The sequence below is a fragment of the Epinephelus fuscoguttatus genome, linkage group LG8 (assembly GCF_011397635.1).
Source record: "Epinephelus fuscoguttatus linkage group LG8, E.fuscoguttatus.final_Chr_v1".
Lineage (NCBI taxonomy): Eukaryota > Metazoa > Chordata > Actinopteri > Perciformes > Serranidae > Epinephelus > Epinephelus fuscoguttatus.
The window spans coordinates 2698993-2718520 of NC_064759.1; the positions used below are offsets into that span (position 1 = coordinate 2698993).

Consider the following 19528-nt stretch of genomic DNA (forward strand, 5'->3'; position numbering starts at 1 on the left):
TCCTTTTCTTTCTTTCTTTCTTTCTTTCTTTCTGTCAGCGACATACACTCCTAACACAGGACGGGCTGTTTTTATTGACTGAGTTGATCATTAAGCCACAGTGATGCGCGGATCGGCTCTGATAGCACCTGAATCAGCATGTACGCATCAACCATCCAGCCGTTACAACATGATTGAGCTAGCAAAGCAGTTTTGTGTTGCTATGTGTGGTATTTATTCAGTTTTGGGAAATCACGATGTCTAGAAAGCATCAGTGGCTGCAGCTGACAGGGACAGCTAACGTTAACACTAGCAGCAAAGCTAACATCAGGACGTCATCTGTTAAAAGCCTCCCGTTGTCGGATACGACATGAAACTACTCCAGTTAGCTCAATCATGTTGTAACTAAGACATCCCCTGGAAAAAATATTTTTTTCACGGGCCACTTTGTGAGTTTAGTGAGTTATTACAGACACAGCTAACGGCTAACAGCTAACGGTTAGCCCAGCTAATCTACGATAACCATGTTATTAATTACACACAGAGAAAATACTAATGTTTGTTCACTCATTGTGTTTATAGACTTTACAAACATCAGATTAGTCTAAACGGTGATACAGTGATGTGAAAAATGTGATATATACATATATATAGCTAAACTCAGCAAGGTAAACAACAAGGTGATTCCCATTTACACAGTGGTAAGGGTGCTGGACCGGAAGTGTCAAAAAAATGGAAGCTGGCTGCGTTCTGTTTTGCCTCCGTGTTTCCGTGAATAATAAGGTGCATAGCTGGAAAAATGTTATACTTTGCCTTAAAATACCTGGAAAATGCTGCTGATGACTCTGTAAAAAACACCAAGTTTTGCAGTTTGCTGGTCTCAAACTGTGGTCTGCAGCGTGGCAAGCGTCACCTAGATGTCACACCATCCACCATCCACCAGCCCCTCCTCCTCCCATTGACAAAGTCACTTCATATACTAGTAATCTGAATTACATCCTTTAGGAAACGTAGATATAATATGTATGAAACATACAATCTTAAATGATATCTGTGGTTTGCAGAAACGCCAATGCCAACATTTTTTACCTGCAACTGGGCTGCGCAACGAGAGTATAAACAGAACCATGACTGTTGTGTACCGTCACACCTCCACATGTCAGCGGCAACTACTTTATAAGACAATAATAAATCAGATGTTGAGTTTACAAACTGTTCTGCTGCTGTGTAGACAAAAGACGAAGAGATGCAGCCTTAAAGTTTGACTAATTTATAAAGGTAACTTTCATATGACCCTTTGTTGAAGTAGTTTTGATCATTATTATAATTCTCAATTATCAGACAAACTGTTCCCCTCATGGCCCCGCCCCCCTCTCTGATTGGCTACCTGTATAATGTACAGGTACATAATGAAGACGGAGCGAGTCAAAGATCAGTAAAACTTCAAAGTATTAATCACGCACGTTTCCCTGTAACGTGATGACCTTCATGTGAAACTGAAGTTTGAGCAGCAACAACTTCAGAATGAAAGTGAAGATACCTTCATCACCTTCTGCTGCTAATTACCCCCTCCTCCTCCTCATCATCATCATCCTCATCATCATCCTCCTCCTCTCTGATCTGTTCTTCACTAATTACAACAGCTGACCTCCTGCCAACACTCGTGTGTGTGTGTGTGTGTGTGTGTGTGTGTTAGCGAAGGTGGACTCTTCTCTCGTTAAAGACGTGATTAAAACGACTTTTGACCTCTCGCCTCTGCTGGTTAAAGTTCAGCTGCCACGGTCGATGTTCAGTCTGTTTGTCAGACGAGACGAGGACGCTTTTTGGTGACAGCAGCTCATGAATAAATCAGACCAGAGTTTGTGTTGTAAAAAATATTCTCAGCAGCAACAAAATGTTTTTGTGAAATAAAACACTCATGTAACCATGGAGGTTTCAGAGCTGCAGCACAGAGAGCAGCAGGTCCCATTAATACAGGAACACATCACAGTTTATGAGGTAGCAGGGATGTAAATACAGAATCTGCTCTAAAGCCAAGCTCAGAATTTTTCTGTATAAATGTAAAATATAGTATCTTCCTGTATATTTAAGTTCCTAAAATAAACAATAGTCTAATAATAAAGCAATTAATCACGTGCACGTTTATTTACACCGAATAGTTTCTGCTTTGTGTCTAATGAACACGTGGCCTGCTGTATGATCTGCACTGTAAATGTGTCGCTGTGCAGCACCGTTCACTGAAAAGCTTTTTTGCTGTGTTTTCTGTCAGACCAACATCTGAGGCTGTGGTTTATAACTATTATGGGATGCAGCCTCGGTCTGGTCTGTTAAACACAATAAACCATCAGCAGTCCACTGTGTGCTGCTGTTTTTATTGTTTCTCTGCAAAGAGCCTTAAAAACATGTTTCTGTTTCCTCCGAGAACCGTCACCTTATCGTGGTGGAGGAGTTTGAGTGCTGTGCTGTCGGGGGCATTTTGCCCCTGGTAGGGTTTCCCATGGCAGATTGGTTCTGGGCGAAGGGTCAGACGAAGAACGGTTCAAAGGACCCTTCATGATGGATATTAACAAGGACTCGTGTACCCGGCCCGGAGGGTCCTCGGCTACGGAAGTTGGCTCTTGGGACATGGAATGTCACCTCTCTGGCAGGGAAGGAGCCGGAGCTTGTGGAAGAGGTTGAGCGTTACCGGCTAGATATAGTTGGCCTCACCTCGACACATAGTTCCGGCTCTGGAACCCAAGTCTTTGAGAGGGGTTGGACTCTCTCCTTTGCTGGAGTTGCCCCAGGTGAGAAGCGGATGGCCGGGGTGGGCTTTCTGATAGCCCCCAGACTCTCTGCCTGTACGTTGGGGTTCACCCCAGTAGACGAAAGGGTTGCTTCCCTGCACCTTCGGGTCGGGGAACGGGTCCTGACTGTTGTCTGCGCTTATGCACCGAACAGCAGTTCAGAGTACCCGCCCTTTTTGGAGTCCCTGGGACAGGTGCTGGACAGTGCCCTGACCAGGGACTCCATTGTTCTGCTGGGGGACTTCAACGCTCACGTAAGCAATGACAGCAGGACCTGGAGGGGTGTGACTGGGAGGAATGGCCTGACTGATTTGAACCCGAGCGGTGTTCAGTTATTGGACTTCTGTGCAGGTCGCAGTTTGGCCATAACGAACACCATGTTCGAACATAAGGATGTCCCAGCAATCCTGATTCCACCTGTTAGAGTTCTTTCATACATCAGCTGCTGAAGGTTTCTGACCGACTGCATCAGGATAATTCAGGTCAACTGTTTGACAACTGCTCAAAATCAGAGCTTCAGGTGTGTCAACCCTGCAGGTGACAACACATTCTCACTGCGACCTCGTCACATATCCACATTCAGTCATGGACTTTTCACATCGAGAGACGACGTCCAAAGTACCCTGGGTGTGTTGGCTGTTGACATTCTGGGACGTTCACAGGAAATGTACAGTTTGCATACAGTCTCTTTTAAAACAAACGCGGTAAAACACCAACAATTTGTTTTCCCTTTAACATCACACACACATGGGTGGGTTTAGGAAAAAAGAACAAGGTTTGGCTTTACAGTCTTACAGGAACTGAGCGCTGGCCTCCTGGGTCAAAGTTGGTATTTTTTGGACCCATCAATCACCTCTCCCACCTGCCCGACTCAGACTTTAATTTTTGTCCCACTGTGTTATCCCCTGATGCTACCAGGCACCATAAAACAGTAACGGCAACTGACCACGTATCGTGCCGATGTAATAGAATGAATTTTTTCATCGTCTGACACTGGAAGTCACTGACCAAAAGCAGGATTATGACGACTTCAGAGGGAGGCCAGGGGGCTCATGATGGCATCACTGCTGATCAGGTTACAGTCTGACATTTTTCTGGCTATGTGTAATGAGGTCCTTAAGTCCAGAATGAGGTGGTGATGCACATGAAGCTGTTTTGCAGGTGACAAAAAGAACAGATGGAGAACAGAAGAAGAACTGTTAGTTACAACAGCAAAAGTTCAGCTGGCATTTGCTAACCACCATCCAGTGGACGACTGACGGCTTTCCACAGACTGTTTACCTGCAGGCAACCAAAGCCAGAGAGTCTGCGTACATATGCAGCTATCTATTTCTTAAGATTAATTTTAGTTTAACTTCAGCTGTCATGACCACAGCGCACAGACTGTGTTGAGGTCACAGATCTCTGACTGACAGACATTTACAAGTTTTCTACATCAGGCTAGAATAAGCTTTAACCCTTTTCTAGAGGTGAGTGTTTGAACAGTCAGGTTTCCTGAGTGCAGACGGGGTCAGCTGGCAGTCTGCAGGAGCACATCAGCTGACACATAAAATAGAAACTGTATCATCAGTTTTACAGAGCACAAAACTTTACTAAGCAGTCAGGTTCATCTTCACTCTGTCTTCTAACTCCCCTCTTCTTCCTCTTATCTTCCTTCATCAGTATCATATCAGCTGTTTTCACTTCAACTGTGTTTTTGTCGTCGTCCTGCCTGTCAGCACACTGACGTCTCTGCTGTCAGAGATCAGACTCATCTCGTTCTTTCAGGAGTCATTTCTACATGTTTAACTCTGTCAGCTGTGTCCTGAAATTCACTGTAAAATGAACAAACATGTGCAGCCTCAACATCAGTCTCCAGAGGAAACTCACATCTCAGATTCCAGTCCGTCAGTAACACGTCTCTAAACTGCAGACCACGGTCGGCTCAAATTTGTTTCCTTCCTGCAGCAACAAGAACTAAATGAATTCCTGCTCTCCACCTGCAGCAGTCCATCCATCCTTCCCATGATGCACCTGTGCAGCCTCCAGCTCCCAACCAATCCCATCAGAGGAAAACAAGCTCTACTGGTTCTAAAAACAAAAACTAATTTCTTACAGAAAGTCCTGGAGTCAGAGAGTATCAAGAGACGCAGCCGCACATTGTGGTTTTGGTGTTTTCATGAGATTCACTGACAATAAGAAAAATATAATAATATAACATCAGATGTGTAACGTTTACCAGATGTCAGACTTGGAGTCGTAGCCCTGGTGGTTCAGCACCTCTGGGCTCATGTAGAACGGAGTACCGGTGAAGGTGGTGGCGAGGTCACATGATCCCATCAGCAGGCAGGAAACTCCAAAATCACCTAGAGGAGATGAGAAACAACAGGCCCTCACTAAAGGGTTCAATCAATCAATCAATCATTTATTTGTTTGTTAAATGGAACTATACAAAATACAACTCCAGTGAAATGTGATTGTGTGATTATTTGTAGTATTTTTGTTGTATGTTTTTATTTTGTGAAGCACTTTGTGTTGCATTGTTAATATATGAAAAGTGCTATATAAATAAAGTTTGATTTGATTTGATTTGATTCCATCAGCTCCTTTAACTTAATTAACTTTAACGTAACTTTTACAAAATAGCATCTTTTTAGCGTCTCCCTACATGGTTGGCTGCTGCTTTGTAATCGTCCATGTTTCCGGATGGTTCTGGTGATCTGTGGTCTCTGGTTGTGGAATGATTTAACTGTCATCACATCCCAACAAGACGGCCTCATGGTCGCTCCTCCTGAACACAAGCAGTGCCACCTGTGCGTATCGCAGTGATCCACGGCAGGAACAGGACAGCACCTCACATTCCCACTGTCACACCAGTCCTTCTTCACTGTAACACACACTCCGCTCTCTCCTCTGCTCTCAGATCAGCTTATAGTTACAGAGTCACCTGTCCAGGATTTAGCCGAGTTTTAGTGAATCAAAAGATGATATAGTTCCTGATATCCTGTTGGAAACTGACAGTTTATTTTCAATGTCTGCACAATAACTAGCAGGATGCTAGTTCGGCTGGAGCCATCTTCTCCATCTTTTCCTCGATGTTTACTGATGTTTACATTTGAAATCCCCAACCTAGCAGAGGTCCGCAGGAGGAGAGTTTACAGACTGATGAGTGCGTGTCCTCATCCTGATGAGTGACTCGCAGCCACACACCATCATCGTCCGAAGCCAAACACAAAAAGCACCACCAAGACTTACAAAATAAACACAAGAGACTGTATTTAGCCAAAATTTACAGGTAGTCCAAATTTAGCAGACTGACAGAGAGGCCACAGGAAATGTCTGCACCTACGTCATAAAAAGTCATAAAGGGTTCATCCTCTGGAGAGCAGGAACATGATCTACTCTGCCACATCTCACATTATATTTTTTACTTGACTACATTTATCTGATAACTTTAGTTACTTTACAGACTCAGATTATTAATACAAAATATAAAATAATCAAAATGAGCTCCTCCTTTACCAGCTGCAACATTAAAGTGATGAACACACTAATTCATCAATAATTAGAATCCTATTATATAATGTATATTGTTCTGAAATGAGTCACTCTGCATGAAGTGATGACACTACTGTAATTCTAGGTATTCTTCTTCTTTCTTCTTCTTCTTCTTCTGAGGAAATCATACTTCCCATGGGTGAAAACTCACCAAACTTTGCACAAAGGTCCAGTCTCATGCCAGATATCCTCAGCTGTAAACTCAAGCCAATAGTCCTGATGGTGGCGCTACAGCAAGCGTCTAAAGTTCAAAACTTTGAAAATTCATAACAAATCAACCATACGTGCTACAACTTCACAACTGTCATCAAACTGTAGCCCCAATACTGAAGAAACTTTTGTACATTTAAACCTATTGAAAATTATGAAGTCCATCACTGTTTTTTTTTTCAAAAACTGTAAAACTTCTTAAACCTATCTCCTCCCACACTTTTTGCTCAATTGACAGCAGACTTGCTACAGAGCATCTTCAGACTGTCCTACACAAACTACGTTTCTCAGATTTTTGATTGATCAAAAATTGAGCCTACAGTGCATCAAAATGTTGGACTGTAAACGGTACTGTAAACATATACATGCAAATTCTTGCTAAATAAATCTTCAATGTTCATGAAAAAAATGACAAAATTCTCGAGTCATGGTAGATGATGTGTGGCAAATTTCAGAATTTTATCTCAAACTGAATTTTTGACAGCATTTTGAATTTTGCTCTAATGTGAACAATTGGAGTCAATGTAAAAATGGCAATTTTAAACATCAGTTTTCACTTATGGAGCAAATCAATCATTGTTACAAACAAATTACCAACATCTCCATGCTGTCTAGATGCAATATGTGTATTTTCAGATTTTTGTTTCAATAACTGAATTTTTTACAGTGGTTTGAAATCTGCTTTTCCATGCATGGACGGCTGCTAAACCTGCACGTCTGGCTTAGTCAGTCTGTGAAGCTACACATGAATTGTCACTGACTAATTAGCTCAGTGAGATAGAAACTGATTCTTAGTCTCAGAGGTTGTGAGTTCAAGCCTCAGCTGATGCAAAAGGCAGATTGTGTTGCTAAATTCCTAAATGTCTTCCAATTCTTCTGCTTGTTGCTCAGAATTGCCTAAAAATGCCCGGGCCCGACCCATCGCTGCACAGCAGCTATAATTACTTTTACTTTTGCTACTTTGAGTATATTTTGAGCCTTATAATTTTGTTCTTAAGTGAGGTTTTATATGGAGGACTTTTACTTATAAAATGAGTCCATGCTGTGGTATTAATATTTTTACTAAAGTAAAAGAGTCTTTCTCCCATCACTGACGTCAGAGGACCAAACACAGACACTGATTAAAGAGCCTTTCTTTCAGCTCGTCCTGCTGAAGAACAGAAGCTGAGAGTAAACGGCCGTCTGGACAGAGGTGTGAGGAAGGTGTGCAGCTCAGAGACAGACAACAGGTGTAAACACAGACACAGATTAAAGGAGCAGAGAAAAGAGCCAGGAGCTATGTGTCTCTTTTGTCTCTCTTTCATCTCTTTAGAAAGACACAGATGTAGTCTCTCGTGCTGCCTTGTGGTTTGTAATTTGTACTCAGTTGTACATGTCGTTTAATAAAATGCTTCAAGACTTGTTGCCTCTCCTCCTCTCACCTCGTTCAATACTGTCCTGTCCTGCAAAGCTCTCGATTGAGCGATCTACACGACCATCACTTGTCTAAAAAACTAAGTGCTCAGAGATTTACAGAACAGATGCACAATATTGGAATATATGCTGATATGTAACTGCTTATTTGGCTGATAACTAACATCAATATATCAAACTGCTGACACAACCAAACAACAAACAACCACATCATAATAAAAACGTAGCCTGGTAAAAACTGCGGATGAATACGATTTGCCGTCTAAATGATTTAACGTCCGCCCTGTCGCTAGTCAGCACCAGAAATATTAGTCTGTTAAACCAATTAGTGCTTAACTGTCATGCAGCCGCCCGCCACTAGTGGGTGCTACAGAGCCGTCAGACAGCAGGACTGGAGTTTTAAACTGGAGAGATGTCCTCTCACAAACCAGCGCGGTTTGGCAGCACTTTGATGTAGAAAATGAATTCAGCAGCAATGAATCTTTTTTGAGACGTTATATTATTGTTAACTTTAAGAGTTGCTGTCAGATAATGTGCAGGTTCACATTCATACTGCACGCAGCAACAGGCCTCTTAATTATAATCTACATGTTGTTTTATTAACTTTAAAGTGAAGTGCATCGTTTCTGTCAGATAATGTGCAGGGTTCAGTGCGCCCCACATTTCAGAGGCAACTTATTTATTTTAGATGTTATTTTAGTGGTTAACTTTTGACTGAGTTACATGTTCACATTCATAGTGCACGGCACAAAGTGTCTCGTACTTCAGCAGCATTTAAAATCCAACATGGTTGTTGAAGATTGTGATTAAAGGCTTCAAAGAGCTCTGAATGCACAGTGTTTTGGGCCAATGTTTTAAATACTTAACAATAAATTGTGCTAAATGTTGACCGTTTTCTGAGTGTTCTCCTTTTTAGACTAGTCGACCAGTCTTTATTAACATTTTAGTTTAGTCGCCAGGAACATCCCTAGTTTTTAATATATCTGATCCATCATAATTCATCTCTAATATCTATTTTACAGTGCTGTGAAAACATCGACACATTTCTCCTTCAAGCAGCTGAATTATTCAAGTTTCATTATGAGAAAGTTATAAATGACCTCCGCCTCATTTATACTGAAGAGAGCTTGAACGCTTCACAGCATGAATCGATGCAACCTGCTGCTCAGAGGGAACAATCACCAGCTGCTGATTTATACATGGATCTGTGAGGAGGGGGCCCAGAAGAAGAGGCCTCTGTATTATTCAGTAGGCTCTGATATGTAGTTACGTTGCTGTGTCCTTACGTCATATTTTCAAATATCAGTAGTGACAGTTAAAAAATAGTAAAAGATAAACTTCCCTCATTTGTGCCCCCCCGCCCGTGGATGACGGCGCCCTCAGCATTCGCCTACACTGCCTATTCTACAGGACGACACTGGTGTGTGCAGCCTTACATCCGTCATCATTGTTTAAACTGTAAACAGGTCTATTAGCAATAACTCATAGTGTTAAACAGTGACACATCTGCAGGTGTTGGGTTTATCAGCCTCGCCCTGACTCTGGCTGCTCAAAGTGAAGACATCAAGTTTATTGAGTTAGTGAGATTTTTATAGCAGCGGCGCCGATCATTTAGCAGTGAGACGGCGTCCTGTTGAATTCATAAAGGGGAAATACTGCCAGTGTATATGTGGTGGTGTAAACAGAGATTTAAATATCCACAGCTCATTTCATGCTCCAACACTTGCATGTCTGCGTGTGTGTGTGTGTGTCAGCGTAAACTGAGGCGCAAATATACAAATTTATTTTCTCAGTCAGCTGAGTAACTTTCAGCTGATCCGCAGCCTCTCTGCTCCGTGTGTGTGTGTGTGTGTGTGTGTGTGCAGCTAGTGATCAGAGTTTGGTAAAAGTCCAAAACTGCCGACAGCAGGAACGATCTGCTGAGCTAACACTCCAAATATAAACTGGTGTTTAATATGGACTCATCATTAACCGCCGGCACGCTTCTATTTATGATTCACTTTTAGGAGTTTCTGTTGTGAGGGGGGGGCTTTGAACGCAGCACAGGAGTCCCTGAACACACACACACACACACACACACACATATATAAACACACATGTATGCTCTGTGAGATTTCAAACAAATACTGAGAGAGTCCCATGAGCCTTTGCAGCAGCAGGAGGAATCTCACCGATTTTAACGAGGTTTCGCTTCAGGAAGACGTTCTTGGCCTTCAGATCTCGGTGGAGGATTCGCCTGCAGAGAGCAGCGCAGCGTCAAGACAACAGGACAAAAGCCAATCACATTCATTTATCAGTCACACAGTTTAGCGATGGACTGCACATGTGACAGGCAGAGGCTGACCCTGTCTGGTCCCAGTTCATTTCATCTATTGACTAGTTGACCTTTGACCTGCAGTCATCTGCTGTGACGCTGCGAGCTTCCTAATGGAGCTCATTACACTAATTATCCAGAAAATGTTAAATATGCACGAGAGCAGAAAGGAGAGGAGGAAAAAAGAAAAAAAGAACATGCACTCAAGGAGGCAGCGGGAGAAATGCATGTTGCCATGGCAACCGTATCCCCCACCTGTCATGCATGTAGTGAAGGCCGAGCAGCAGCTGGACGAGCCAATCGACGACCTGGATTTCTGGGAGGCTCCGCCCGGCGCATCTCACCTCCTCCAGCTTACAGTCCAGATCCCGATCCTGACGGAGGGAGAGACAGGAGGCAGGCTGAAGTTAACACACATGACGTGGGTCAGAAACATGTGAAGAGTTTCATATTGATCTGATGAACCGTCACAGAGTCCAGAGGAGGAGGAAGGTGTCGTTTCTTCTGACAGCACAGAAACACTAAAGAGGATCTGTTTTATTTTTTACTATGTTTCTATTCATCTTCAGTCAAGTCTGCTCTGTTTATACAGCAAGGAATCTGTGCGTGTGTGTGTGTGTGTGTGTGTGTCCGCATATCTCAAGAAGCATTTGAACACACGACACATTTAATATCAATAAACTTTGAATATACAAGTGAACAGCAGTCTCGGGGCTTCAGGGCTCTGATTCACTTTTACTGCTGGTTGTTGGTAACAGTAATTGGACTTGCACTTGTACAGAGCCTTTTTAGTTTTGCGACAGCCATCAGGAGCATTATGGGGTTCAGTATCTTACTCAACATGCGGACTGGATCCGCTGATCCTCCGATTAGTGGACGACCTGCTCTACATCCTGAGCCACAGCTGCCCGATAAACATATGAACAACCGAACCCTTCTTCACTCTCCCAGAATCAACGAACAGGAGCAGATAGCTCAGAGGAACATGCCACTCCATCACTGCAACTCAAACTGTGTCAGTTTGCCGTACTGACATATAACACTAAAAACATTAAAATATCTCCGCTAATTTAACCCATGCCTAACTTAACAGTAAATTTGAGGTGTTTCTGACAGCAACTAGCCACGACTTAAAGGAAAACTTCACTCACACATTGACGATTAGTCATGTTGTGTTATCTTGAATTTGTGAAGAAAACCTTGTTTTTCTCACATGCCTCTACAGAAAACAGTGAACATACTGGTTTATTGATTAATTGAGGACCAAATGTTACAATGCAGAACAAACAAAAACCTGTCTGTCTTTGAAGAGAGCAGATGAGTTTCTCTTTCAGTTCAGTGTTAAACACAAAGGTTTTAGTTAAAACGGGGAACTGCCCATTGTTCCGACCATATTAAACTCATTGTTCCAAAGTCCCATTGTTCCAAAATCATCATGATGCCCTGTGGTTAAGGTCTGGTTAAGTTTAGGCACAAAAACCACTTGGTTAGGGTCAGGAAAAGATCATGGTGTGGGTTAAAATGAAAAAGAAAGTGACAGACACATAAGCTGTGAGCCTGCTTCACCTCAAGCTTTGGTGTGGGAATAAAGCACGGGAGCAGCAATACATCGTGTGCGACAAATCCTGATTTCTCCTGCTTCGCCTCAAGCCTTTCCCAGCTGACCCAGAGCCGTCGCGGCACTCCATCAAGGCAGAAATACACCGTCTGGGAGCCGTTGAGCACCGCGGAGAGCTCCCCACACAACCCGGACCCCAGAGTTAAAGGGAAATTTCGGTTTATTTCAACCTGTCTCCTATCGTCCTAACTTTGTTTCAAGTGACTAGTGACATAAAAATAATAGTTAGCATGTTAGCCGTTAGCCTAGATACAGCCGGGGCACATTAGTAGCGTCAGACCTGTTAAAACGTAAGTGAACGGGCAACCTTCAAGTGCAAAGTTAGTCCACTAAACAAGCTTTTTTTCCACAAAGACCGCCTCATATCGTTAGGATAAATGTCAGAGAACATATAGAAAACCACATGTAAACGTGTTGTCTTACCTTACCGGTGTGCTGCCATGTTTGTTTACCATCTAGCTCTGCTTTCCAAAGCGTGGCCGAAATATATCTGGCGAGCTCTAGATACAGCCCAGCTGGATACTACTCCAGGTGGAGGTGTCTCGTCCTCGGTCACATCCAGACCTTGAAAATAAGGCTGCAACCGGTCCCATTCCTTGCAACAGAGGCATTCCTCTTCTGTGGGCACTGGGGCACAGCATTCACAGGTACACCACCAATCTCCAGAGCTACGCAGCCTTGCAGCAGCCATTCCTCCTCTCTCGTTCTCTATCTGTTGCACCTCTCTCTGTCTCCTCCTCCGTTCTTCAATTTCACGAAGCTCTTCGTCAGTGTATTCTGGCTCAAATAAATAAGGGCGGCCATCAAACTCTGCAAAATCAAATTCCTCCTCCACAAAGTCGAAGTCTGGCAAAAGTCAGCCATTATTCTATAAATCTTTCATAAAATAAATGAATGAACTTTTCAGGCTACTGTCCGGTTCTGCCTTCCAGCTGTTGCTGCTTGTTCTCGCGAGATTTCAGGCACGGTATGAGATCGCTGCTTGTTCTCGCAATATTTCGGCTGCGCTTTGGAAAGCAGAGCTAGATGGTAAACAAACATGGCAGCACACCGGTAAGGTAAGACAACACGTTTACATGTCGTTTTCTATATGTTCTCTGACATTTATCCTAACGATATGAGGCGGTCTTTGTGGAAAAAAGCTTGTTTAGTGGACTAACTTTGCACTTGAAGGTTGCCCGTTCACTTACGTTTTAACAGGTCTGACGCTACTATGCGCCCCGGCTGTATCTAGACTAACGGCTAACATGCTAACTATTATTTTTATGTCACTAGTCACTTGAAACAAAGTTAGGACCTCTTGTTATTAATTTCCCTTCAATAACAGGAGGTTATGGTGTTTCATTCTCTCCTCTCTATGGCACTTGTATCTCGACCAGTAGCCTACTTTTGTTGTGTTTGCTGATCCTCTATGGTACACAAATACAGTATAGCCTAGTATAATCACATATCGGAACAACGGGACGTGGACCCGTTAAAACTCGGGTTTGGGAAGTACTGAGCATACGACTGGATAAATGAGAGTTGGATTATACTGCAGGAGTTGTTTGATTTGTTTCCTGCTGCTAAATGCAGTCCCCTATCAGTTAATAAATCAATGTGTTCGCCAAGTTAGTTAGAGCAGTCTGGTAAGTTCAGAAAATTAGATCACTTTACTTCGATGCAGCCTTTAAAACCAAGAAAAGAAAACACTTTAGATATTACAATATCCATATCATATCATGACGTCGATAAAATATTGATGTATAGCCCAGTCTTAACTCAAATTAAATGAAATTTATGATCTACGCCAATCGTAAGCCTGGAGGGGTTCATGCGTTTGATCATGTGTAAGTGTGTGAGTGTCTGTTGCTAATCTTGCAAACTACTGGACCAATTAGCCTCAAATTTGTGTGCACGTGTGTGACTGTATGTTCAAGGACCTCTCATGGTCCAAAGTTTTCCAAATATCGTCTCAGCAACAAACTTTACAATCTGTTGCAGGACACAATCAAAAACTGACACGCATGGAAAACTTTGGTCTCATTTTCAACCAGAGCATCTGCAGGTTAATTCTTCATATATACAGAGCTGTACTTTATGTCTCCATCTGCTGGTGGGCCGTCACGATAAGAGTATGTTTGTATAATATGATGTTAATGTCACTACAGAAGAGACTTGATGATGATCACTGAAATTAGGTGGGAAATAGTGGATATATCGATATCAGTATCGGCCAAATGAATATATATATATATATCAGCATATTGGATATTGGTATAAAATCCAATATTGTCCATCGCTACCAGAGTGTTTAAGCTGCCTAATTTTGTGCCTCTACCATCAGTAGTTAAGTCAGCATGCTGTGTAGTAAATGCTTAGGTTTTTTTGTCAGTTTTAATTGTTGTTACATCCTTCTTTCTTGTGCTGCAGCCTACAGAGAAAGTTAGTACCATTAAAGTCCAGATATGAACAACATACACACACATTCATCCTCATAATTATATTTTATCTATATTTCACATACAGTACTGTAAACTCGACCTGCTCTGTGCAAAGTGCTGCGGCTCTGTCAAAAATAGATGTGGCGTGTATTTTAATAGCTTTTGGGACGCTTTTGAAACAAGCTGTGGTGCGTCTGAAGAACTGTGGAGAGTTGCCGTGATCAGCTCGGGCGGCCTCCTGGTGAAGATCTGCCCTCCACTGAGCGCACTTCTCTAGTTTCACAATTAGACTGATTATAAATAAATAAAATGTGATTAGTATGAATAGGAAAGCAAGGGGGAAAAGACCAGAAATACATTTACACAGAGGTTATAAGTTGTAAGCAGCCCCAGATGCAACAGAGGAAATAAAAGTGCAGCGGAGAAACTGATCGAAGGAACAGGAGAACAACTGCTTTTAATTTGGATTTGAAAGCAGCTGTTGGGGCACATTTGAGATCAGCACAGTGAAGGCTACTGAAGACCACGAGTATTAAATAAACAATGGTGTTTGATTGTCTTTCTAAATCCGGCTGTCCTCTTCAAACCATCTGACGTGAGCCACATAACACACTGCTGAGAAAGGTTTTGATCCGAAGGTGGATTTTTTATTATTAGCATTAATGTCAGTGAGGTCTGATGTGTAGATGGATCAGGTACGGTGTGTTCTCACATCTCTGTAAATACAATTTAAAATCTTCCATGTGAATAAAAGGCATGCATGCATTTTCTGTTTCATAACCAGGCTCAATTTCTTTTTTCAGTTTCTTCTCTAATGGGCTGCAGTGAAAGCCTGGAGTCCTCCACAGCTCCGCAGGGGATTGTGGGTAATGGTCTGATCAGAAACAATAGCTCCGAGGGTCTCCGAGTGCATGAGAGCTTTGATTGGACGGAGTACATGTTTCAGTGTGTGTGTGTGTGTGTGTGGTTTTTTTCCTCCTTTAAAATCAAACTATGAAGAATCAGCTGTTCTTGGTGAGAAATGAATCCTCAGAGCTGATGTCGCTTCCTGTCTGTTTGTATTTATACTGATGCACAAATGCAATAAAAGATAAAACCAAGTTAACCAGCAGAGAAATGAGTGAAGCTCAGAGGGGGAATTAAAGCTTCGGGCGATGCTGGAGCTGCAGAGTGTCATTGAGCTGCAGGGGGAGGACAGCCGATAACGAGGGGGGGATCACCACAGAGTGACGTGTACGAGGAGAAAACACCGTGTGTGGGAGGGAGAGCGAAATATGAGAGTGGAGATGAAGGCAGTGTGAGATTCATTAGTGTGGAGGAGAGAGGAGAGAGAAAGGAGACAGTACCTGCTGTAATCAAGAAAGCCGAGATGAAAAGAAATGTAATGAAAAGATGAAAACACAGAGAAAGATGGAGGGGGAGGGGAGAGACTCAATTTCACATTATTGCTTCATATTCTCTTTCACCTCACAGATGATAGATTTGAAAAAATGAGGTGAGAAGAAGCAACAGTGAGCAGAGAGGCAGAGACACTGATACACTCTGCTGTGAATCTGCAGATTTTCAGCCTCTTTTAGCTCCTAGTTTTGTTTTCCTCACCCTTTTTACACAGAGATGCCGCTATACTGCCGCTAGGAAGTCCCTTCTCTATGATGCTTTTGCATTTTTAAACAGAGCTAAACACCAGCAGCATTACTGTGTGATATTAGACAGCATTGTATAGGCAAAAGAGGTGTGACAGGCCTGACATGTAATACAACAGTCAGCATGTTTACATGCCATCAGAAAAAATTTATTTATTGTGTAAGTCCAACTAAAACCAGACCTTTAAAATCCCTGTAAACATGTCAGTGTGAGTGAAATGGTCCTGCAGTGAATGTGTCACAGTGGGACTAACACACCCAGATCATGTGACTCCTGCATGTATACAGTCAATCAGACCCAAACTGGCCGAGGCGCTCTGAGCATGCTCCACAGTTTCCGCCCCGGGCTTTGACCCGGAAGTCCAATAGCATTAAATGTGTAAGAGAAGAAGAAGCCGGTAACAACATGGAGAAATCTACATCCAGAGCCGTGACTTTTTGGACGCACCAAATGTACAGAGCTGTAAAGTTGTCCACCATGGTAGCAGTTAGCTGCTAGCTAACCGTAGCTAACTTGTTTGTCCATTGTTTGGTCTGTGACGTAATAGGTCAACAGGAAAAAGGTCCAATACTAACAAGCTGAAAGGGGGCATACCTCCACCTATCGTAGAGGAGTCGCACATACTTGGCTCAATAAATGGATTCCCCTCCCGTGCTTGTATACTGGGACAAGGACAGTAGGCCAGTTAGATGTCCTCGTCCAGCTGGGACTGTAGCTCCACTTCACTGGGACTGGAAACGTACGCGTCGGCAGCTCTATCTAAACAATAACAATTGCATAACATAGTAATAGCAATCTACCATCTCTCTAATATGGCGGCTGATCTTGTCCTCTACTCGGAGGCGAAGGAGTCCTCTGACCTCATTGTTTTTTCCATTTTGTGGACATTCTCCGGTCGCATTCCATGATGGGGCGAGGCAGAATAATGGCATGAAATTCCCGACGTGAAGAGGCAGTGTAATAGGGTCTGTGCTCTGGTTCAGTCTCAGTGTTTTCATTAAACAAGAGTTCTGATTCACCAAATTTATAACTTGCAGTATGTAATTACTAACATTAGGTTATTTCCTTTTGTATTAAAGGGTAACTTTGTTTTTATTCTGTGTTATTCTTTTTTTCCTGAACGCTATTTTCCCATGTTCTGTGCCTAAAAGCATTTTCACACTGAACAGTTGTGGGGACTCTCTGAGAGGAACCGTCCACTGGGAGCTCCCCTGAGAAATAATACCAGCAAGGGCTTGTTTTCTGTTTGCTTTCGCATCCAAAACACTAAAGTGACGGACTGTAAGCTGGCCAGCAGTTGGTATAGCAACATCACTTTCACTTTGACGAGTCAAAATCACTTTGTATTTGCCCCGTTGCATATTTGCTCAGTAAAGCCTCGACTTCTCTGTCTGTCTGTCTTCCATTTTTTTCATTGTAAGCTGTTGTGTGTGTTTTGTGTTGTCTGTTGTTTACACAGCTAAGAGGTTTCTTTAAATGCCAGTTGCCAGTGCTGCGTCGGCTGTGTTTGACCAGTCAATGTACACTCATGTCGTCTGGACCAATTACTCTACACTTGTGTGACTCATGGCTCCTCTTATGCTGTGAGAGTACATACTCGGAAACAGGAACTAAAAAGTCTCTTAAAATGATCGTTTCTAGGTCTTGCAGTGCAAACATAACCCAAAAAAGGGGTTCTGAGAGCTTTGAAAACGTTCCTTCAGTCTGAAAATTCCTCAAGTGACTAATGGGCCAATGTTGTTTTTAAAGTGTTCCAGTATTGAGTAACAACAGGCTGCAATAGGGCAATGTGCACCCTCAATCTATGTCTACTGAAAGTACTTTTATGCCACTGATTGGCTCAGGTTGTTATTGTAGGTGTCTGAAAACATGAAAGGGTCCGTACAGGGATAGACCTTTATATTAAGCAGTAAGATCCTCTTTGTTTAACCAGAAACTGTGATCAGCAAATCCACTAAACTCAATTCAAATAAACAGTAAAAGAAGTACAAAAAGGATCTTTAAGTCTCGAACATAAAAGTCAGTTGTCATGCAATCTGAGCCGACTGGCTGCAAAAACTTTTGTCTCCATGAGTCAGATGCAAAACGTTGGGAAATAGTGTCCAGATCAAAAGTTACCCTTTAGTTTGGACACATTTCACTCATTAAAACAAATACCTGAGTACATCAGACCATTTGTGCAGCCTGCATGTGAGCAGTGCTGCCCCACGTGAAGGAGTTCAAGTATCTCAGGGGCTTGTCCATGACTGAGGGTAACATGGAGCGTGAGATCTGCAGGTGGATCAGTGCAGTGTCAGCAGGAATCAGGGCCGCTGAGGGGAAGAGGGAGCTGAGCTGGAGGACAAAGCTTTCGATTTAGGTTTTCCTGGCACGTCCGACTGGTAGGAGACCCTCGGGTCAACCCATAACACGCTGGAGAGATTATATAAATCATCTGGCTCGGCCATGCCTCGGGATCCCCCAGCAGGAGCTGGAAAATGTTACAGGGAGAGGACACCTGGGGCCGTACTCACAAACATTCTGAGTATCCTCTCAGAGAGCTCCTAACTTAGCCTAAAAACTTTTAGTAAGGAGTCCTAGCTTAGGAGGGATTTAGGTAAGTTATCAAAGCAACTCTGAGCGAGGAAGACACAGCAGCTTTTCCCTCAGTGAGGAGGGTGTGGTTGAACCGTTGCTAGGTGTGATGCATTCTTTTAACAGATGTGATTGGCTGTCACAGACAGGCCCGTCTGTGAGCCTGCAAGGTGTGAGGACACCCAGTGGAGACGACATGAACTGCAGACTGTGAAAGTGTTGTCATTGTTAGTGTGATCACTCTGCTGATGGAAGGCTGAGACAGACCCAAGTCATCACTGATGCACTGCTGCATTTTTTCAGTTTTTCAAATATCTTAGTGTTGTGATCATTTTATTTCTGCCATTGTGATGATATTGTGTTGGATGGGAAAGGCGTGCATATCCCTAATTAGATCGACTACAGATATTCTCCCTGCACAATCTAATCTATGGCCTTTCATTTATTCACTGTCATTCAGTGTTTAGAGAGCGTTTCTCTGACCTCTTTGTGTTTCTGCCATTTTCTCCTCGGCTCAGGAAACTCTTAAGTCTCTTAAAAGTCCTCCTCCCTGCTCCTAACAGTTTTTCACCTTAGGAGCTCTTTTAAGGGTTAAGATGGTTTGTGAATTACTTTTATCTACCTACTCTTAATTTTAAGGGGAAATTCTGGGAAAACATCACAATTCTAAGAATTTTCTTAGAATTTCATCACTGGGTGCGACTCTTTGTGAATACGGCCCCTGGAATACCTCGGTTCGTCTGATGTCATTGTGTCATTTAATAAAAGTTTAACCATTTATACAAACAATTCCCAAAATAGGGAGGCTACTGTCAAAGTCCTTAAGATCTGTGTGCTTTGTTGTACTTGCTTGTGGCCTTTTTTGAGGCCTTGATGGTTTCTGGGGAGGGCTCCCACGTGAAGCAGGACTCCAGGCCAGCCATCTTTATTGTCATTACTGATGACAGGGTTCCATCCAGAGCCAGGCTGTTCCTGGTTTTAGTCTCTCTCTCTGCATCTGCATTGGAGTGGGGTAACACCAGGACCAGCT

The 19528-nt window shown here is 42.9% G+C and overlaps 1 protein-coding gene across 2 annotated transcripts in view; it reads right to left on the reverse strand.

Moving 5' to 3' along the window:
- Positions 1 to 19528, reverse strand: part of nek11 (NIMA-related kinase 11) — a 117303-nt gene that overhangs the window by 71778 nt on the left and 25997 nt on the right. For both annotated transcript variants that reach the window (XM_049583403.1, XM_049583402.1), the window contains exons 4-6: positions 10495 to 10613; positions 10097 to 10161; positions 4984 to 5110 (exon numbers count right to left, since the gene is read on the reverse strand). In XM_049583403.1, coding sequence (XP_049439360.1) covers positions 4984 to 5110; positions 10097 to 10161; positions 10495 to 10613 — 311 coding nt within the window. The remainder of the gene's footprint in view (positions 1 to 4983; positions 5111 to 10096; positions 10162 to 10494; positions 10614 to 19528) is intronic.